This window comes from Colletotrichum graminicola, assembly GCF_000149035.1.
Source record: "Colletotrichum graminicola M1.001 genomic scaffold supercont1.36, whole genome shotgun sequence".
In the NCBI taxonomy this organism is placed as follows: domain Eukaryota; kingdom Fungi; phylum Ascomycota; class Sordariomycetes; order Glomerellales; family Glomerellaceae; genus Colletotrichum; species Colletotrichum graminicola.
This window is the reverse complement of record NW_007361040.1, coordinates 417,271-436,192: the sequence shown is the minus strand read 5'-3', so window position 1 is coordinate 436,192 and position 18,922 is coordinate 417,271. Positions and strand designations below refer to the sequence as shown.

The window sequence follows — 18,922 nt, the reverse complement described above, 5'->3', positions numbered from 1 at the left end:
CCTCTCACCTGTTCGAGAAGAGTCACTGCATACCGCTGCTGCTCGTCGTTCTGTAAGAGATATGCGGCAGTGAGGCCTGCCAAGCCGGTTCCGACGACGGCCACCCGGACGGGAGCCTCAGAAGCCATATCCCGGCGATGGAAACCTACACCTCGAAAGTTTTTTTCACGATTCCCGGGCCCATACGACTTCGGGCTGCTTTGATTCGCCTTTTGTTCCCTTACCCCCCCTTTTCGCTTTCGTGGGTTCTGATCCACTAGTTCACAGTGTTGTGGACAGAGCCGCCGGGTCGGTAAGAGTAAGATTTTCAGCTCGCGAAGCGTAAAAAGCAACCCGCGGGATGGGCTCGGGGCAGTCTTGAGTCTGAGGCTGTGACCGTTGACTCGGCACGCGCCCACGCCATCCCCTTCAACATCAGGAGACGCGATTCCATTTATGCACAGCAACTTTATCGTCTCTCTCCCTGAGCCCCTGAAGAGAAATGTGGGAAGAGTGGGTATCTACCGAGGTCTTGACCGTGTCGTGGACTCATCATCCCTGTCACCGTCGCACAGCGTTGTCGCGCTCAGACAATGAAAATACTATGTAGGTATCGCACACAAGGCTAGGCATCGTCAGCTATGGACCTATGGTACTGATCCAAGGCGGTCCCCCGCAGGGCCGCACATACACAGTCATGGAAACACAGGTGAATACATCATGTAGGCATCGGCAACGAAAGAGCCTGGCTGGCGTGAGGAGAGCGGCGATGCCAGTGCTGCAGAACGGATGAAACGAGCAACTACCTAGCCAAGAGGTAAGCAAAGCCAAGGCCAGGCTGACTGGAGGTGAGGTGTCTGCCCATGCTTGTTTGACCGCCATGTAAACCTACACACGCCTTGCAGACGAAAGACTCTATTCAACCGGAAGAGCTACCTATACTAAAGAAGGGTGGGCAGCGGTTGCAGCGACCGAACGCTGCCTTGAAAGCAGCCAACTAGATAGTACAAGTAGATTTACGCCATACTACAAGGCAAATTGTGACTTGATGACCGAACGGCAGACTCAACTTCGATTGGGCAAAGCTAGTCAAGTTTGGCTATCCAACCGATTGCAGCGCATCTATCTTGTCGAGGGTTACGGCGATAGTGAACACGTGTAGGCCCCTCTCTTTCGACGGATCCCAGCTCGTCGGACAGAATGTTGCACCGACTCGTCGAACCCGACGCTCAGGTTGGTTTTCCGAAAACTTTGCCCGCCCTGCCCCCCTCCCCCCACAGAAGAAGAACCATATGCCCCCCCCCCTGGCCAACTCAAATGACTTGAGTTCTCGCCCTGCCCGAAGAGGCGCAGCATTTTCATCAAAGAACTTATTCCCTTGGCAGACGTGAGGGTAAACCTTTTTTGCCAGCTGCTCGCCGAGCGATGATGACGCCGGCGACGGCGGTAAAGACGGATTTCCCTTCCCAAACGCCCCGTCCGCCGGGCCCGTCTTGACGAGGGGGCTATACGGCTCCCCGGCCGCTGGTCTCATGGTGGAAAAGTTAACGGTAACATCCGCAGCTAGCAAACGTGTTTCTTCTGTACACCATGGGTCAGGCCCGGCTCCGCGACCCGTGGCGCGATCGCCGTCTTCAACCCATTCTTACCGCCGTCAGCCACTGGAATCACACTTATTCCGCTTCTTCGAACGGCTCGTGCATCCGAAGGAAGACTCATGGTGGTTTCGGGCAACAGCTGTCCGTGGGCGGGCCAGGGAGGCACGGTAGTGTAGTCGTTGCAGATACCCGCGTTTTGCGCTGACGAGAGAGCGTAGTATTGCTTGCGGCTCAAGTCGAGCCACGTGGGATGCCGCGTGGTTTGGAAACGTCCATGAAGCCAACGCTAACGCTGTCGATCCGTAGACAGATCAGAAAAGGACGCATCCACTCATTGTGTTTTTATCTTATTTTATATCGCATATGAGGGCTGCGCACCGACGAAGGTGGCGCGATTCCATGCGCAATTAATGTATACGACGAAGCATGAAAAGTTGTATTCGTATTGCTATATGGTGTATATGTGACGTGGTATATACTTCGACGACAAAAGAATCCAGTCTAGTAGGTATCATTCTCGCTCATGTCCAATGCTCGTGTGTGGCCAGCACACGCGTATATATGCGAAGTGGAAAAAATATGTCATGAACCATGCATCGTGGCCCGTGTCCTCACAAAGCAGATCGCTTCTCTCTTTCTCTCTCTTTCTCGAATCTCCAGAGCCCAGGACTTACCACAGAGCCTCGACGGCAGCAAATACGGTACCCCAGAGGAGCAGTCCGGCCGGCGAAAGACGGCCGGCAAAGTTTCCCTCGCCCTTCTGGCCGGCCTCAAAGCCACGCTCCTCTCCGCCGAGGTACAGGGCGCCGAGGTCCGTCAGGCCGCCGTGGTCGTCGAACAGGGCCACAGAGTCGCCGGTCCACGCGTTGGCCTCGTCCTCGCGGAAGGCGCCGAACCACGCGTACGCCTCGACGTCGTCGAGGCCGTCCAGGTACGCCAGGCTCTCGTTCATCATGGCGAGCGTCGCGTCGGCGCTCTGCTGGGGCAGCGCCATCTCCGTGATCCAGAACCCGAGGTCGGCCGAGACGTCGCCGTAGAAGGCCCGCAGCGCGCCGAGGTGGTTCTTGAGCCCCGTCGCGTCGCCGTACCAGTGCACGGCGACGAAGTCGGTCGGGCAGCCGGCGTCGTCCATGTCGTAGCACGATTCGTTGAACTTGCGGAGCCACTCGATGCCCTGCGGCGAGCCGGTGACGACGGGGTGGCTGATGTTCCAGCGGCGCGGCCCGGCGTCGCGGAGCGGGGCGAGGTGCTCCAGGTAGGCCTTGGCGGCGTCCTCCGGGTCGATGTTGCTGCCGCCGGACGACTTGGTACCGTCGGGCTCGTTAAAGGTCAAGAGGTGCGTCGAAGACTCGGGAAGGTCGTTGAGGCGGGACGTCAGGCTCGAGTCCTCGGCGTCTTTGACGCCGTGCACGAGGGGCACGAAGGCGACGGAGCTGTTGAGTCCCTGGGCAGGCCATGTCGACCAGGTGTAATACCAGTTAATGGGAGACCTCTCGGAGGTGAGCAGCCGGGCGTCGGCCTCGTGGTTGTCGCCTTGGTACGCCAGCCCGCGCTTCGACGACACGTCGGACTGCGCGAGGGCCGTCATAGGGTGGAGAGTGAGAACTGCCAGCGAAGCTAGCAACTTGCTATTCGTTCGTCTCATGTTTGCCGCAGCTAAGGGAAGGTTTCTCTCTTTGTCAAACGTGAGATTGAGTGGTTGTGCATATAGGATGGATGATCCTTGTGTGATTTGCGCTGCTGGAAACTTGTTCGGATGCAACCGGTGGGAGGTGTGCCGTCTCTGCAGATATAAAGCAGATGTCAACCTTTCCAGAACTTGCAGAAAGTGACAGGCACAGGTTTACCAGATACGTAGTTGACGTCCATCATGAGCCGAATCAAGAATGGTCGTAAGCTGACGAGTTCATCGCCCATCTCGGCCATTGACCTCATTCCAGGCCATCGCGCCCTTGGCGGAGGGGCGAGAGGCGCATGACGTCACAGCCATTATTCCCTTTTTGGGCGCTTAAGTCCTTGGTTTGGTTGGCGATGTGTTGTGCTGGCCAAGGACAACCCCATGCAAACCACACCGCAACAGCCATTATCTTCGACATGGGGGCAGCACCGAGGCAGGGGACTCAGCCTGACTCGTTCGTCATTGTTCTCGGCCTTTTGAACATGTGTCTTGCTGCGTGTGGTTTCGCCTCGTTCATCAACTTGCAAGCCAGACTCGAGTTTTCAAGCCACATCCCGCAGTAACGTTCCAGCAGTAAGACAATGGAGACGTTGATTTGCTAAACGGCCATCCAGAGAGACAATTACCGTATCGTTGATCGTTTTTCTCACTAGTTCAAGCAAGCCACCACTAGCCGATTGATTGTGCGGTTACAGAAACACCAATATTAAAAAGACGACAAACTGTACTATCATCGCCCTCGAGCGGTACAATACCAACTTTCCAACACAAAAAGTAGCGGATGTGATCCAACAGAAGAACAATATAAAGTTCTAATGCACCTAATCCATGTGTCAAGGAGTTGTAGGGCGATCGGTCTCAAGAATTGAGCTTGGTAAACTACGGTTTCTTCCTACCTCTGCTGGAGTCAGTTGCGAGATGTATTAACTTTTCTGGCCTGCGAACTTCATGCTTGATAGGATTTCCCGAAAGAAGGTCTTCGAGCACACACGTCATCGCCAATGTTTTAACAAGTCTCCTCTGAAATGCAGTAAATCTTCCCAATTTCAATATGGTATAAAACACCCGATAACGCAGAGCAACCGCTGCATCAGATCAAACATCATATTATGTGAGGTCCATTTTGAGTCGTAAGCGGGTCAAATGCTTTCTGTGCTGCTCCTCCACGGTGCTTCGCTCCAATAAACCCGTCCGATTTTCCACAATAGCCGGATATCAGTATGTTTGTCGGGTTTCTCTTCAATTCAGCGCGTGATTCAGCTATCTGATTTAGGTGCAGTCAGGAGACCCTGACAAAGCGAGAAGCAGATATCACCTCGTTCTGTCTATGATTTCGGGTGTAGATAGTCGAGTTCGCGCGGCGGCAAAGTGGGGCATCGCAGGTAAATCTTGTAGACTTGAGGCCTGAAGTGAAAATGGTATACCTTGTTGAGTCAGCCTAGATTGGAATTGGAATTACCGTGAAGTTCAAGCAATAGGCTATAAAAGGTGGCTCTCAGGGATCGCCGGATCAGAGCAGCAACTATAAACCTGCGAATGACGTAAGTATCGGGGGTCTCTCGAAAGACTGATAAGGGCGACATGCTTATGTTAATCGTTCAAGTTGTTGTCAAGGGGCCCTGCATTACTTTACTGGAGTTGAACAGTCATTCATTCGTATAAACAGCCACCATTCACAATCAGGTAGCACAGTGACAAGGCATCATGACCTGTTAGATTGGACAGTCGTCTCTCATGAACCCAGACTGGAACTTTTGGGGGGTACTTTTTTCAGCGTAGAGCTTATAGACGTCCACGTCAGTCGTTTGGCGAAGCATCGAGGCAATTAATTGAATTGCCCTGCGACATTGAGAGCAGGTACAAATAATTTTTTTTTTTTTTTTTGAAAATAATGCACATTACGGAGTAGGACGACAAGAACGGAAACGAATACGCGGTGCCATGCGAAGTGGGCACTGGGTAGAAATATCTATAAGACATTGAGCGCTTCCAAAGCGGACACCAAGACTTATCTTGCATATCCATTGGCCAGAGGCTACAACTTACAAGACTGATACCTCAACTTTTATAACCAAGGTGATTAGTAATGGGTGGTAAACGTGATGATGACAGTAAAGCGGTACAGCCTCGGGGCCTTTGGCAAACCCCGACGGTCTCGAGTTTATGTCATGTGCCATCTCAGTAACACAAGAGGCTGAGCCTTCTGTCTTGCCGTGTGATACGAGTGCGCGAGATAATTATAGTTTACACCCGGTTGTTTCTTTTTGTGATATGGTGGCCTGTGAGCTTCATGGACCGATCATGCAGCAACAGCTCGGGGTGTTGGCCAATTATAGTGCCATAACGAGATGGATTCACGTTCTACGTTGCCCGAGCTGGTTTTCATAAGCCCGATGGATGTAGAAATCTTGCAGCTCTATTATTTCAGGCATAATTAGGACCTGTTATTTTCGGGAAATGGGATGGAGTGTGCCGCGGCCTTGAGGCCCGACTGGACTCGATCACCATTTCCATCTTGTCGCAAAAACGACGCCGTTAATCGCAAGCAGCAATTAACGCCTTATGCAGTACAACACATCTCAACTGCAGATGGCATCCTGCAGCAGTTTCATTACTTCCACTGATGTCGCAAAATTTCCCTGATCGAGGATGAGGCTGCGCGAACCCCTTCTCGAGGGCTAAAGCTGCCTACCCGGTTTATTTTCTTCTGTGAGATGTGAGACGCTTGTGGTCAAGGAGGGGCGACGCGAGTTGCTGCCGGACCTTGCTCTGACTCTGGAGACGGAAAAAAATGTCTGACTGTAAGCCTTGGACGACGAACGTGTTCGTCCTAGGATGGGTGGCATTCATCGCGCTCTTCGCGTTTTGCTCATTCCGGCCGGCGTGAATGACACGCAATGCGGGATTCGCCTCGGTCCCGCGTCTGTAACCCACCTTGACAAGTCGGAGCAGTGTCGCTCATGTCTACTTTTTCCCCCCCCGTGGAATATATTTGACCGACGGAGATTGACCAGAGACAGAGAAGCGCAAGGCAGTATTCTATCTAAAACGGCCACGCTAGATATGAAGAGATGAACAAGAATGTGGTCAGCCCACCTCAGAGCTGGCCCGCCCGCTAATTTTCCGACATGTTCCGGAGTGATGTCAGACGGCAGGGCTCCCGGGTTCCGGGAGTTTGCCACGTTCTACGGAGTATTACTCAGTAAGCGGCATCTGAATCGAGGACACTCGGCATAATGCCGAAGAAGGTGTGTGCGCGCGCGCGCGCGTGAGATGGAAGGATAATGCCAAAAGCCTTCTAAGCTTGTACACTATTGGAATGAATTCACTACCGCATTAGGAGGTTGACCGGCTTCGAGCGGCCGCTGCCTTACCGCCCTTTGGAAACAAAAAAGAAACAGACACGTTCCTGCGTTGATCCGAACGTGGAGCAGAATCGAGCCAACTTGCTGGGTCGACTCAAGCTGAGTTGGGGTAGGTTCGACTCGTGGCAACGCCTTCGAGGGTTCATTTGAGGGATGGAGCAGCAGTGTCCGCTTGAGCCTCCGTGCCCATCTACGATGTTGCTTCCACCCTCCCATTTGTCGCGGGTCCGCGGTGCCAAGCTTTTGTCGCTGACGGTGTTTTCTGGAGCACTAGTGTTTTACGTACATGAAAAACCATCCCAACTAGCCACATGGAAACGAGATAAAGAGAGAGAGAGAGAGAGAGAGAGAGAGAGAGAGAGAGAGAGAGAGAAAGCCCTGTCGGGTTCCTGGGCGACGGTTGGCTTCAAGTAGATGAGATGGCCTGCTGCGATTTAGTGTCAACAAAGAGACGAAGAGCCTTACGGAGGGGGGTGGAGTTTGTTAAACTTTTCTAGACTACCCCTTTTATTTCCTGTTCTGGGCTACTGTCGCGGAGAGCGACATGATCTACGAGGGCATCGCCTTGGTTCATACTAACGTGTCTCGCCCACGAAGAGGGATCGGCCGTCGCTGGAGGAGGACCTGCAGACGAGCCCCCCAGCTATTATGCACAGACTCGCGAGCGGGAAAGAAAGCAAGCTTTGAGGAGGCCACAGATGCAAGGAAAAACAGAGCATGGCAGGACAGGGAAGAGTCCCAACAGGATGCATCAGTTAGGCATTGATTGAGCGCCTTGGGGGTGGGTTTCTGAAGCGGGCTCCGGATTGATTAATACCTAGACTAGAGGCTGGTTGGCTCGAGCATCCCGTATCTCAGCCGTGAGAACGGAGACAGCTTCTCCTTTGGCTCACGCCAAGCTGTCAATTTGTCAACTCTCGAGACATGGCGTTTGCCACTCAGCCTTCTCTGTGGTTCTGGAGGCTTTGGCACAGGGTGTTTGACCCCCCGCGGCAGAAGAGAGTCGTGTTTCCGATCTGGCCCTCCGCTGCTCTCCTCATTCGGAACCGAGTTCGGATACCACGGTACGAGAGACGGAGCACAGGTGATACGAGATGCACAGCACCACAGCCCGCCGGGCTTGACTCGAGTCACCCTTGGAGAGGCGGTCTCGCAGGCTTGACGGGGAGAGGGCTTCGGGGCAAAGGAGCTCTCCCCGTCACTAAGAAAAGATTAGATCCACCGTCCCGGAGTGATGTTTCCAGGTGGTAGGTGTGCTCTGAAACGCGCGCGCTTCTCCAGACGGAGAAGCTCCCCCGCCCCCAGTCGGTCGCGGACGATCTGCTACGTTTCGAGCAACACTGCTACGTTCCAAGCAATTGATAGTATGCGTACGGAGTACTACATAGAGAGCCATAGGTAGCACTGCGTACCATGTAATGTCACGGTAGCAATAGGTTTGTAGCCATGCTATCGTAGTGGCTAGTTGGCCGTGTAGGTAGTATTACTGGCCTGGATTACATTGCGTACAAAAGCTAATCAATACACGTGCCTATTCACCCCTGCACATTGTCTCTCAAACGGGACAATACTATACTGACTACCTAGTCACTAGTGTATAGAATAGTTCCCGACGGTTGGCTTGATCCCGGCCGGGCCGTACACGTCGGCTTTGGTACACACCAGCATCCATGTTCTAGTACGTGTCTAAGTCGTGCACGAGTCGGCGCTGTCCATGACGGCACTTTGTGTTTCTTTTGTTTTTCCTTTAAATTCACTCACCCCGGCAGCGAAGAAACCCCCGGCGAGCCGCGGCGGGAACGCTAGGTCCTGACAGTGGTGGATTAGGGACACCGGCCAAAGGGGGAGTGAGGGGGGAGTGGGTGTCGCACCACGTCGTTTTCGGGAGTCTTGGCAGTCATTCTGAAACGGAGAAACACTCAGCGAGGGCAAATGGGAGCCTCTCTGCGTCACTCTGTGTAGGTATGTCTCCGTCTCTCTGCGTGCTGCCTGAGTGGCCTCCGTCTCTCTCTCTCTCTCTCTCTGCCGTCTCAATCTGCCCAAGGCTTGTTTTCTTTTGCTGCAGCATCTGAATCTTGGTTGCAGGGGGTCCTCGGGCCTCCCATTTGCTCTTTTCGTCTCGTGGCTCCAGAAATGCCATACCTATGCCCCCATCCACCACACCATCCAGCATCTTCCCAGCATCCACTCACCCACGCCCCCCCCCCCCCCCCCCCCATTGGCGATGGCACTCTCCAAAAGGCAAACAATCCCAAGTCCCCCGGCCGGGGTGTTGGACCACAGCGCTTCTTGACGCAATGACATGGACCAGACGGCGGCTGCACGGACAGGTTCTGGAGGGCACCTCGCACGTACGCAGTACCTAACGGCGTGCCAGGTATGGGTATGGATGAAAAGAACAAGAGACTAGCCGAATGGTTCGGTTAGACTTGTCTTGGCTACCTCCATCAGTCCCCTGTTGGTGGTTCCTTGCCTCGCCTACACTTACGTTATCCATCTTCCCTCTTGACCACTACTCTGTCATCCTTTAACTCTCGACGACATCTCCCTCCCTGTTCCCACCCTCCATCTCACTCGAGGCCAAGATGGCTTGAAGCTTCTTTTGGTTTGTCTGTCGATACTCCAACCAAGCCTCTTGATTCCCTTCTCCCTTTCCCGACTCTTCGCAGGCAGTGCCCTTTACTCTTTATTCCGTTCTGGAAACTTTGCCCAGCTGAGCTGCTTTAAACAAACTATCCTGTGTCTCGACGACCCGACTTTCATAACACCCTTTTTCTTTTCCCCTTTCCCGTTACCTTATATTCGACCCGTGGACTCGGCAATCTCCTTTTCTTTTGTAGATCGATTCACTCGTCGGTCCAGACCAGATTCCATCTTGGCCCAAACTAAAACAAAAAGATAAAATGGTTGCTCCGTCGGACACGCTGAGGAGGTAGGTCGTCAGAATCGAAAGCAAATAGGTGGGATCCGGTACTAAAAGTGCGAACCTATAGGCGTGTCATCCGCCGCCCGCGCTACCGGAGGGATGATATGAAGATCGAGATCCGGGACGACGACCACAAGGACAAGGAAAAGGACGAAGATTCATCTGACGATGAGGACTCGCCCTCGCCCTCGAAAACGAAGTTTTCGGAAAACGCCCAGCCGACCCGGCCGCCGTCCCAGCAGCCGCCGCCGCCCGCCTTCAACCCGGCGGATCCCACGCAAGCCATCTCATCCGCCGGTTCCTCGGACCAGCCCCAGCAAACCGCCGGATCCTCCGTCACGTCGCAACCGGCCCCCGCCGCCTTTCCCCAGACCACGGCCGCCTCCGGTGCGCAATCGACGAACGGTATTAGTAGAGGAGGAAACGAGTCCGGGCTGGGACGTGACAGGTCGAACGAGGTGGGCTGGACGCCGACCGCCATTGCGTTTGGAACCATCGGTACGTTTCTCTTTCTAATCAACCAATCGGAGTAACGAGAAGTTTGCGCGTGGGACATGTGCTCGTGTAGCATCTGCTGACCGGTCCATCCAGCCATCGCGGCCCTGTGCCTCGTCATCGGCGTCGGCATCTGGTGGTTCCTCCGCTTCCGGAAACGCCGGAGAGCCCGACAGATGCAAGAGCGCGGCATGCCTCCCGACGGCCTCTACTGGGACCCGGCCATGACCTTCTCGCCTCCGTCAGCCCCCTCCCGCCGGGCCCCTTCGAGCGTCATGGCCGAACTCATGGGTCAGGCATACGCCGCCGAGAACGGCGGCTACTACGGCAACCCGGACCGCAACTCGCTCACCCCTCAGGGCTACCTCGACGAGAAGCGCGTCGACCCGACCCGACAGCTACCCATCCTTGAGCCCGCCCCCGTCGCTCAGCCCAATGTCCGCAACTCCATCGCCAGCTGGATCCGCCGCCACCACCCGCTCAAGCTGAACCCAATGGGCGGCCGCAGCAGCGTCTACTCCACCCGCAGCGTCAGCCCCGGCTCCGGTCCCGTCAACGCAACTGCCCCACCCGTCCCTGCCGTCCCCGCCGCCTACCGGAGTACCGACCGAGTCGGTAGCCCCGGACCCGGCAACCCCAACAACCCGCAGTACGCCTCCTCCAGCCGGTACGACACCGACAGCCAGTCGACCCGCGACGACACCAACTCCATCCTGTCCCTGTACCAGAACCGGCCCCCGCATGAGCCCGACCAGCGGGAGCCATGGCTGATGGAGCCGCCCGCGCCGCTCTTCGCCCAGCGCGGCGTCTCCATGGCCCCGACCGAGGTCACCGACCGGACCGACAGTACATGGCGCACCTGGGGCGCCGGCGCCTCACGGCCCATGAACCAGGCCCCCGCGGCCGATGCCCCGCGCCCGGGGTGGATCGAGAGATGCATCAAGTTCGGCGGCCTGAAATGAGTGCGCCCGCCCTTTTTTGGAGGGAGTGGTAGCTTTGTTTCATTATTATCTGTACAAAAGAGAGAAACCGGAGCGCGAAAATCTTCCCACAGCCCATAGTTTATTGCTGCTGCAAGTTGGACCGGACTTTGATCCCCCTCCCCCCTTGGCAAGTGCTCATTATAAAGCCGATACCAAAGTGCCGGACACCTATTTCGAGTGTGGATATTGACCAGACAACCGTACATAGAATCATATTGAAATTGATGGGAACCGAAGTCTGCCTGGTCGACCTTGTGATGTGAAAGCGACGGCCGGGCTTACTTGTTCGGTGACTCCAAGTGGAAAACAAACCCCGGTCAGCAAATTGGAACACCCCCTTAGTGAACGCCAGCTTCAGAACTCCCAGCATGTCTCCATTCCGTGCCTCGGACTTGCTCACTCACTAGCTCGTGTGTCTTGGCCAGAGATACTGCTACTGTGAGTTCGAGCAAACCCACCTACCTTGATACAACCTCTCAAGTCCATATAACGTTAACCAATGCGCGGTCGCTGTGTTCTCGACATGCTTATATCTAAACTCTGATGATTATAAACCAACACCCCCCTCCCCCTTGTCAACTCACGCGCAGTCGACGTTTGGCATAACTTTATCTTTGAAGCAAGACCCTTTTGTGCTGGCGTGCTCAGCCTCCGCGCACGTCCTAGTTCGTTCCCGTCGCCTCTCCGGTAAAAAAAGACAAAAATCCACCTTCCGAACCTCCTCGTCCACGGCCCGGCCTCACACGGGAGCCGTACGCCGGCGGTGATACCTCGAAGTACGCAGCCCAGTGTCCCGCCGCAGAAGGAGAACAGGCATAGGGAGGGAAGGCAAAAAGGATCTCTAGGACAGTGAAGGGGTCGCCGCCCGCCAAGAGGAGCCTTGGCGGAGGCGGCGGCGGCGGCGGCGGCGGCAGTAGGGCGATGTGATTGCGAGGACGAGCGGATAGTTTAAACTCTGCTCAACAAGCGCTTCCCCCCCTCATCCATATTCTTCGTTTCCAGAGGCTCTACGAAGCGGTGCACAGAGTTTTCGGTCCCCGTGCTGTGGTCACAATCGGAAGTTGCTGCGATTCGCGAGAACGACGGCGGGTCGATCAGAGTGAGGGCCAACAGCTTATTCTGCCGCGCTTGTCCAGCTAGAACCACCAAACTCTGGACCATCTTTACCAAACTTCCCCCACCCGGCGTCGGACGTGGTCAGACCAAAGAGAACGTCGATATCTGACCTGTGACCCCGCCGGCGATCCCGAGCCCCATGCTCCTGGGATGGGGCTCGGTCAAACAAGACGCGAGAAGACCGGCCACTCGGCTCGGCTCCTGTTCCCCATCACCGCCCGGTGTGCTTTGGGGGGGGGGGGGGGTGGGGGTTGAAGGATTGCCGTTCTCATACCCGCGAATGGCTGCATGGCAGAAGGCCAACTCTGTGCATAGGCGTCGGGAGTAGGACGTCGGGATGCGCATGTGGACGAACAGACTTTCGTCCCATGTCTACGTTGCTGACTGTTTGGATACGTTAGCATGGGCCGTTGCAGAGGGACGTTGCCTGTGCGCGAGAACCTTCAACAGCGTCACCGTAAGGGTCCCGTAGCCGCGAAATGAGCCCTCCTCTCCGGTGACATGCCGATCAAAAGAGTCTGTGTGACGTGTGGAGGGACCATCCTCGCGGTTCACCCATGGATGGTCTGGCAGCGGCTACATTTAACCGCCGACGTGTCTGTGTGTGCCTGTTTCGGTGTCGATGGCATGGCGATTACCCGGTTTGGCTTAGACTCGTGAGAGCGACTTGCTTTTTCAAGACAACCTTTGGTGCAAAGGCTGCTCGTCCGGTTGCGAAGCGAGGACCGTTGGATGTGTTGTTATGCTTCCCGCCCAGGGTCAAACACAGGGCATGATTATCGACTCAATCACGCCATCGGCTTGGGGGCCTATTATCGTCGCGAAGCAATGAGGGGGGGACGCTTTTCATTGTCAAGGCCAGGGACACCCGACGGCTGGGATTTTGCCATCGTCTCATCGCGTTTACCAACCAAGCTTCGGTCCCTTTCCCGCACACTACGTAGGGAGCCGCATTCTCAAATGTCGGTGTGGATAACACCGACTGAGACGATAGACAAAGGCCAGGAAGGCTTGGTCTCGCCAAAGATGGGCTGCTTGAAGGACCTGGTATCGCTTCAGTAGTTACCCACTCAGATTATGGAGGCTTCGCGCTCGACGGGGTCGTGCTCGTTGAGGCCATTGATTTGAGGGGATCCCTATTCCTCATTATCGAAGCCTCAAGGCCCTTGTCCGGTTTTACGTCCTCGTCGACGGCGATGTCTTAACCGTTCCTGGCGAGGCTGCTCAGGAGAAGGCGGGGGCTTGGGCCGGGGGGTTGTCAGTGTGAGACCATCCACCCCTTGTTGCTCTTCTCCCTTGGACATTGCTTCCGGGGTCCATCAGCCATGCGTATCTGGAGAGATTGAGGGACTAAAAGAGGTTAAACGCGTTGTGGTCTAGGCTGGCCACTCGCAACGATTGACTGGGGTTTAGATGCAAAAAAAAAAAAAAAAAAAACCAAAAGAACGGACGGAGCAGCTCCCTACGCTTCGCAAATGGACGAACAACAGGGCTTCTCGACGTGGCCCCGAATCTAGATGCCTCCCGATCAGCGGAGTGACCGATCCGGACCGGGGAGCCAAATCTAAAAACGGGAGACGGACACGGTCCAACGGTCACCCCGTATTGGAGAGATTACATCCATCTGAAAAGAGGCTTCACCGCGCGGATCGCCATTAATCGTCCAACGGCATCTGGCCAAGGCAGTTTTTGACGATGCGGTGTAGACACCTTAACGTGATGATGGAGGGATGAATAGGCACGCAGGTTCCAATCAACCCGTTTGGGTTTACCATGACCAAAAGAAGGTGAAAACGGTCCGTCTTTTTCTTCTTCTTTTGTTTGGAACCCGCGTGGTGGGGTATATCCCTACCTAAACATCAAGAATGCACATGTCAAGGGGGTTTTGAAGTAAGATGGGCGTGACGATTCTAAGCATTGCCAATAGCAGCTTGACGTGATAGATATAGACGATGAATCAGCGAGCTCGTAAACAAGCTTGCCCCGCCCATGTAGTAACTGTACCTCCGAAAGGCAAACACCGCCGTCATAGACATACGACCGTAACGCGTTCGCCACTTTGGGGTGCATAGGATTGGCCTCAAGCTTCTATTATACAACTACGGTGTCACAGTTTATGTATAAGCATCGGATTTTGACATATTACAACATTACAGATGTACCGGGCGAACTGCACTCGAGCGTTTATGGGGATTCAGAGCGACTATATTCATCAAGGTACGGCCTAGGTCGAAAACAGATCATGGAAGAAAGTCATCAAGTGTCTTCACGGAATTTATGCATACTAGTAGTGAGACAACTCCTGCCTCTTACACAGAGCGTGAATGAATGGACGTTCATGGTGGTAAGGTATTATAATTTCATTATATACCAGTCAAACGGACTAGATAGTTATGTAAAGAAATATGGATGCTAGGTGGGAAACACGCAAAACACAGCCCATTCACATCACTCCCTCGCTGAAACTCCGCATGCCGCAGTGCTTGGCCCACAAGGCCCTACGAGGGTTTCTTAAGCCTCGTCAGTGGCGACGAGGGCATGGCGCCTGGCAAGACGGCGCTTGCAAGGCGCGCGCAAAGGCGTCGCGGCGGGCTGCGCGGCCGTGCCGAGCATCACGGAGGTCAACGTGCTCGGCTTGGGCCCGACGGACGGGATGGTGCCGTTGCCGAAATGGTGTCCGGGTACGAAGCCGCCGGCGCCGGCAGCGGGCGCCGTCGGCGTGCAGGGGACGGTCGTGGTGATGGTGACGACCTCGGTTGTGACGCTGCCGATCCTGGCGGGGCAGTCAGGCACGTCGGCGGCGCACGAGGTGACGGTGTAGATGCTGGTCGCGTAGATGGTTGTGGTGGTGTAGCTGGGAGCCGGAGTGACGGCGGCGTCGGGGCCACCTCCGGCCGAAGGGGTAGGGCTCGCGGCGTTTCCGCCACCGTTGGCCACAGGAGTAGTGGGGTTCGCGCCGGCAGGTTGCGTGGGCTCAACGCCCGCAGAGCCGCCGATGGCGCCGGCGGGAGCGCTAGAAGCGGCGCCACCGGGGACGTTGGAAGCTGCGCCGCTGGGGACGACAGCGGAGGCACCGCCAGCGACGCTGGAGGCGGGACGGGCAGGGCGGGTGAAGGTCACGGTGCTGTTAGGGAAAAGAGCCGTGGCGTTGGGAGGGAGGAAAGGCGTGGGGATGACGCCACCGGAGGGCACAACGGTAACAGTAGGGATGACAGCGGTCCCGTTCCAGGCCTGGCTGGAGGGGAGAACAGCAGACGCGGCATTGGTGCTGGAAGCGGATGCTGCGCTGGTGGCAGCCTGGGCGGTGGTGTTGGCGGCGCCAGCGGCGGAAGTAGAAACGGCAGCGCTGCTAGCCGGAGACGTGGTCGCCGGCAGGGCAGCGGAGGAAGAAGAGGGAGAACCGGTCGCGGCGGCGGCGAGGGCGGAGGACACAGAGTAGTAGGCGGGCTTGGGCTCGAAGTTGTCGTCCCAGAGGCAAGCGCCGCCCTGGCCGGGGAACGTGCCGGGCACCCAGCTGTACTTGTCGGTCCAGTCCCAGATGGTCCAGCCGACGCAGCCCTCGACGTTGAGGCAGGCCTTGATGACGTTGACGTAGGACTGGGCCTGGGACTCGAGGCCGGCGGCGTTGTACGGCAGGCTGGTGAACTTGATGTCGAACTCGGTGTAGGCGACCTCGACGCCGAGGGCGGTGTACTGGTTGGCGGCGTTCTCGAGGTCGGCCTGGCTCGGCATGCTGCCAACGATGAAGTGGCCCTGCATGCCGACGCCGTCAATGGGCGCGCCGGCCTGCTGCACGTACTTGACAAGCTCCACCGTCTTCTGCTGCTTCGCGTTGACGTTCTCGATGTTGTAGTCGTTGTAGTACAGCTTGGGGGCCGGGTCGGCAGCGCGGGTCAAGTTGAAGGCCAGAGGGATGTAGTCGATGCCGAGGACGTTGTAAAAGGCCGTGTCCTGGCGGTAGTTGCCCGAGTCGTCGATGGCCTCGTTGACCACGTCCCACGAGTAGCACTGGCCCTTGTAGTGACCCACGACGTTGTTGATGTGCGTCGTGATGACGGCCGTCATCTGGGCCTTTGTCCACTTGGTGTTCGTCACCCACTGAGGCGTCTGGGCCCGGTAGAGCAGCGTGTGGCAGCGCAGGATCTGGCCGTTCTTCTCGGCGAAGTCGGGCACGACATCGGCATAGCCGTACGTGAAGACGCCCTGGTTGGCCTCGACGTAGTCCCACTTCTGTCCGTTACCGGGCGTGATCTGGCCAAAGAGGGTCGAATCCTTGGTAATGGCCGTGTAGGCCGAGTCGGAGAGCTCCGGGTTGTCGGTGGCGGTACCGAAATACTTCTTACCCGCCTTCACGGCGAGCTCGTGTAGGCCGTCGGCCGAGGCGTGATCGGCGATAGCCAACAGCCCGGCCAAAGTGGCGGGTGAGAAACGCATGTTGACGGTTGTGACAATGAGGCTTTTTCAATGAAACGAATGAAACAGTTGATTCGGTCGAGCTGGCGGCAGAAACACACTAAAGAACGAAGGTGAGAGCTCCTTGTCGCGAAGCTGGTATTACCTCAGGCCTGACGAACGACAGACCAACGCACGGAGAACGAATGTGGGTGGAAAGCAAATAAATGCAGACAAAGCCGAGAGTAGTGAATGACCTCAACAGCGTGAAGAGAAAGAGAGAGAGGGTGAGGGATCATGCCTCCATGATGGCAGCTGGAGCGCTTATGAGGAACCGCATCAACATCCATGGGGACGAACCGGTCCTCGCCTAACCAGACCGAGCGCTGCCCTCGCCCCATCGTCGTATATAGCACCGGGAGAGACGCACTCAGGGGGGTACGGAACCCACATGTTGTCGTGCCGGACTAACCTCTGGTTGTATTGTTAATCTATCTCTTGCTACCTGCTGTATGCATGCAACCCTGTACATGAATAACTAATTCAGGGGTAAACGGAACAGGGATCATATATGTGACTCTATTAAGCCGCTGATGAGCCGGGGTCAGGGCCCATCTGATAGAGGGCGAGTCCATCGCAACGCAGGAGGAAAAGGTCCAGACTCCAGCCTGGGCCCCCCTGCGTCCCGTGTTGACAGGTTGCAAATTTTCTGATTGGGGGAATGTTTGGCGGCTCGGCCGTTTCTATGACCATCTACCGGTAAGCACCGAAGCCTGCCTCGTACCCGTACGCTCGCTCACTTGAAGGGATGGATGACTCTCTGGTCCTGAGCATCACCGTCCGAACGGGGGAGACCCTTATACCGGTGCTCCGCTTCCGCAGGTCTCCCCACTGACAATGGCACAATGACACGATAAACCAATCTCTCGCCAGCACCGAGTTGCACCTGCTTGTTGTATTAGAGCGACTGTTGCACCGCTCTTGATGCATCATGTGAGTCTATGCAGGCGGCCCGAAGTCTGCTTGCTTATTGCTTGCAAGCATCCGTACCTACTTGCCGAGATTACTACAGAGCAATGAATTGGAGCTGAGGTGCTCACACACGGCGGTCGGTCCCCGTAGGGGTCGTTCAGGTAGGTCAACAACATCAACTATACGGAAATACAGCGAGAGTACCATGCTCAATACTCAATATAGGACGAGCTCTAATGGACTGGAACTCCCACGGCGTAGATGAATACGCGCGCGCATCTAGTTGCTATGGACATAAGCTGGGGCCTCCACCCACCAATATCTGTACTCTTTTTGGTCGGGGTCGGTCTTCGTATCACGGTAGCGAGTCTTGATATGGAAGTCAGACAACAAAGAATCGACAGAAAGAGGAAAAGGTGGGATCCTTACCGTACCACCCCCCACTTGAGCTGGCTTCAGGTTCAGGAAAGGGGCAACATCATCCCTGTCCGTAGGTCACATCGATGGCCGGGCAAACGTACATGATCCAGGTACATGCATGTCAAAGAAGCAACGGCAGCGGCGGGTGAGAGACGCTCCGATAAATTGCTGCCGGTGAGTCTTTCAGCGCCTAGTACGCACTCGGGATGAACACTCAATGTGGACTCGGGACGAACACTCAATAAGGGACTTTCCGGTGACTCTACAAAGAGTATCCGTAGACGCCCATAGTACAAGAGGCCACCGTGCCACCTCAGGATGGGAACCCCTGCAACGGGCTTGGTGGGTTGCTGATCGGTATACTCCGTACATCTCACCTGACGTACCCCCCCCCCCCTGGCTGACCTGACCTAGGCCCACCCAAAAATATAGATTAATCCTATATTAATCCATGATCAATCCATAACCCTAACCCTTACTCCCTTCTGTCTATCACTAAAAGAATAAATGTATACCATACACTAAACTAACTACTGACCCTAACCACTAACCCTAACTACAAACCCTAACTTGTATCTATAAATTTTAGAAGAATTAATTATACCTCACCTGACGTTCCCTCCTTCTTAATAGGGTTAGGGTTAGAGTGGGCCTAGGTCAGGTCAGCCAGGGGGGGGGGGGGGGGGGGCTAGCAAGGCGGCCAGCCCGAAAAAGCTACCCACTCGTAAAGTGATACACTCGACGGGCGTGTTTTACGAGTTCCTACAAGTCATGGCATTTCTGCGTGATATGCACCCCGACTAAGTGGGCGAAACGTTTTAGCCTTTAACACACGGAACGCTGGTTATTTGTGTACGTCTAGACTGTTGACATAGTTGGGGACATGCGCGCGACTTAGGGTAGGAACTTTGCTTCTCGCTAGCCTAATGTGCTAATCCGACACAAGTCAAAAGCCGCGCACTCAACTCTCCAGGAGAATAAAATCGCTAGTCGACGGA

General features: G+C 55.6%; 3 protein-coding genes across 3 annotated transcripts; 1 reads left to right on the top strand and 2 right to left on the bottom strand.

Annotated features, from left to right (window-relative positions):
- Positions 1 to 2,247: 2,247 nt before the first annotated feature.
- On the bottom strand, positions 2,248 to 3,222 carry GLRG_08167 (uncharacterized protein; the record flags this gene model as incomplete). The annotated part of the gene is made up of 1 exon (XM_008098852.1): positions 2,248 to 3,222. One exon carries the CDS (start codon positions 3,220 to 3,222, stop codon positions 2,248 to 2,250), a length of 975 nt encoding a protein of 324 aa, XP_008097043.1.
- Positions 3,223 to 9,523: 6,301 nt separating this feature from the next.
- Positions 9,524 to 11,003, top strand: GLRG_08166 (uncharacterized protein; the record flags this gene model as incomplete). Its single annotated transcript, XM_008098851.1, has 3 exons — positions 9,524 to 9,552; positions 9,614 to 10,044; positions 10,138 to 11,003. The coding sequence occupies 3 exons, from the start codon at positions 9,524 to 9,526 to the stop codon at positions 11,001 to 11,003; spliced, it is 1,326 nt and encodes a 441-aa protein (XP_008097042.1).
- A 3,648-nt stretch (positions 11,004 to 14,651) lies between these two features.
- On the bottom strand, positions 14,652 to 16,574 carry GLRG_08165 (glycosyl hydrolase family 10; the record flags this gene model as incomplete). Its single annotated transcript, XM_008098850.1, has 1 exon — positions 14,652 to 16,574. One exon carries the CDS (start codon positions 16,572 to 16,574, stop codon positions 14,652 to 14,654), a length of 1,923 nt encoding a protein of 640 aa, XP_008097041.1.
- Positions 16,575 to 18,922: the final 2,348 nt, after the last annotated feature.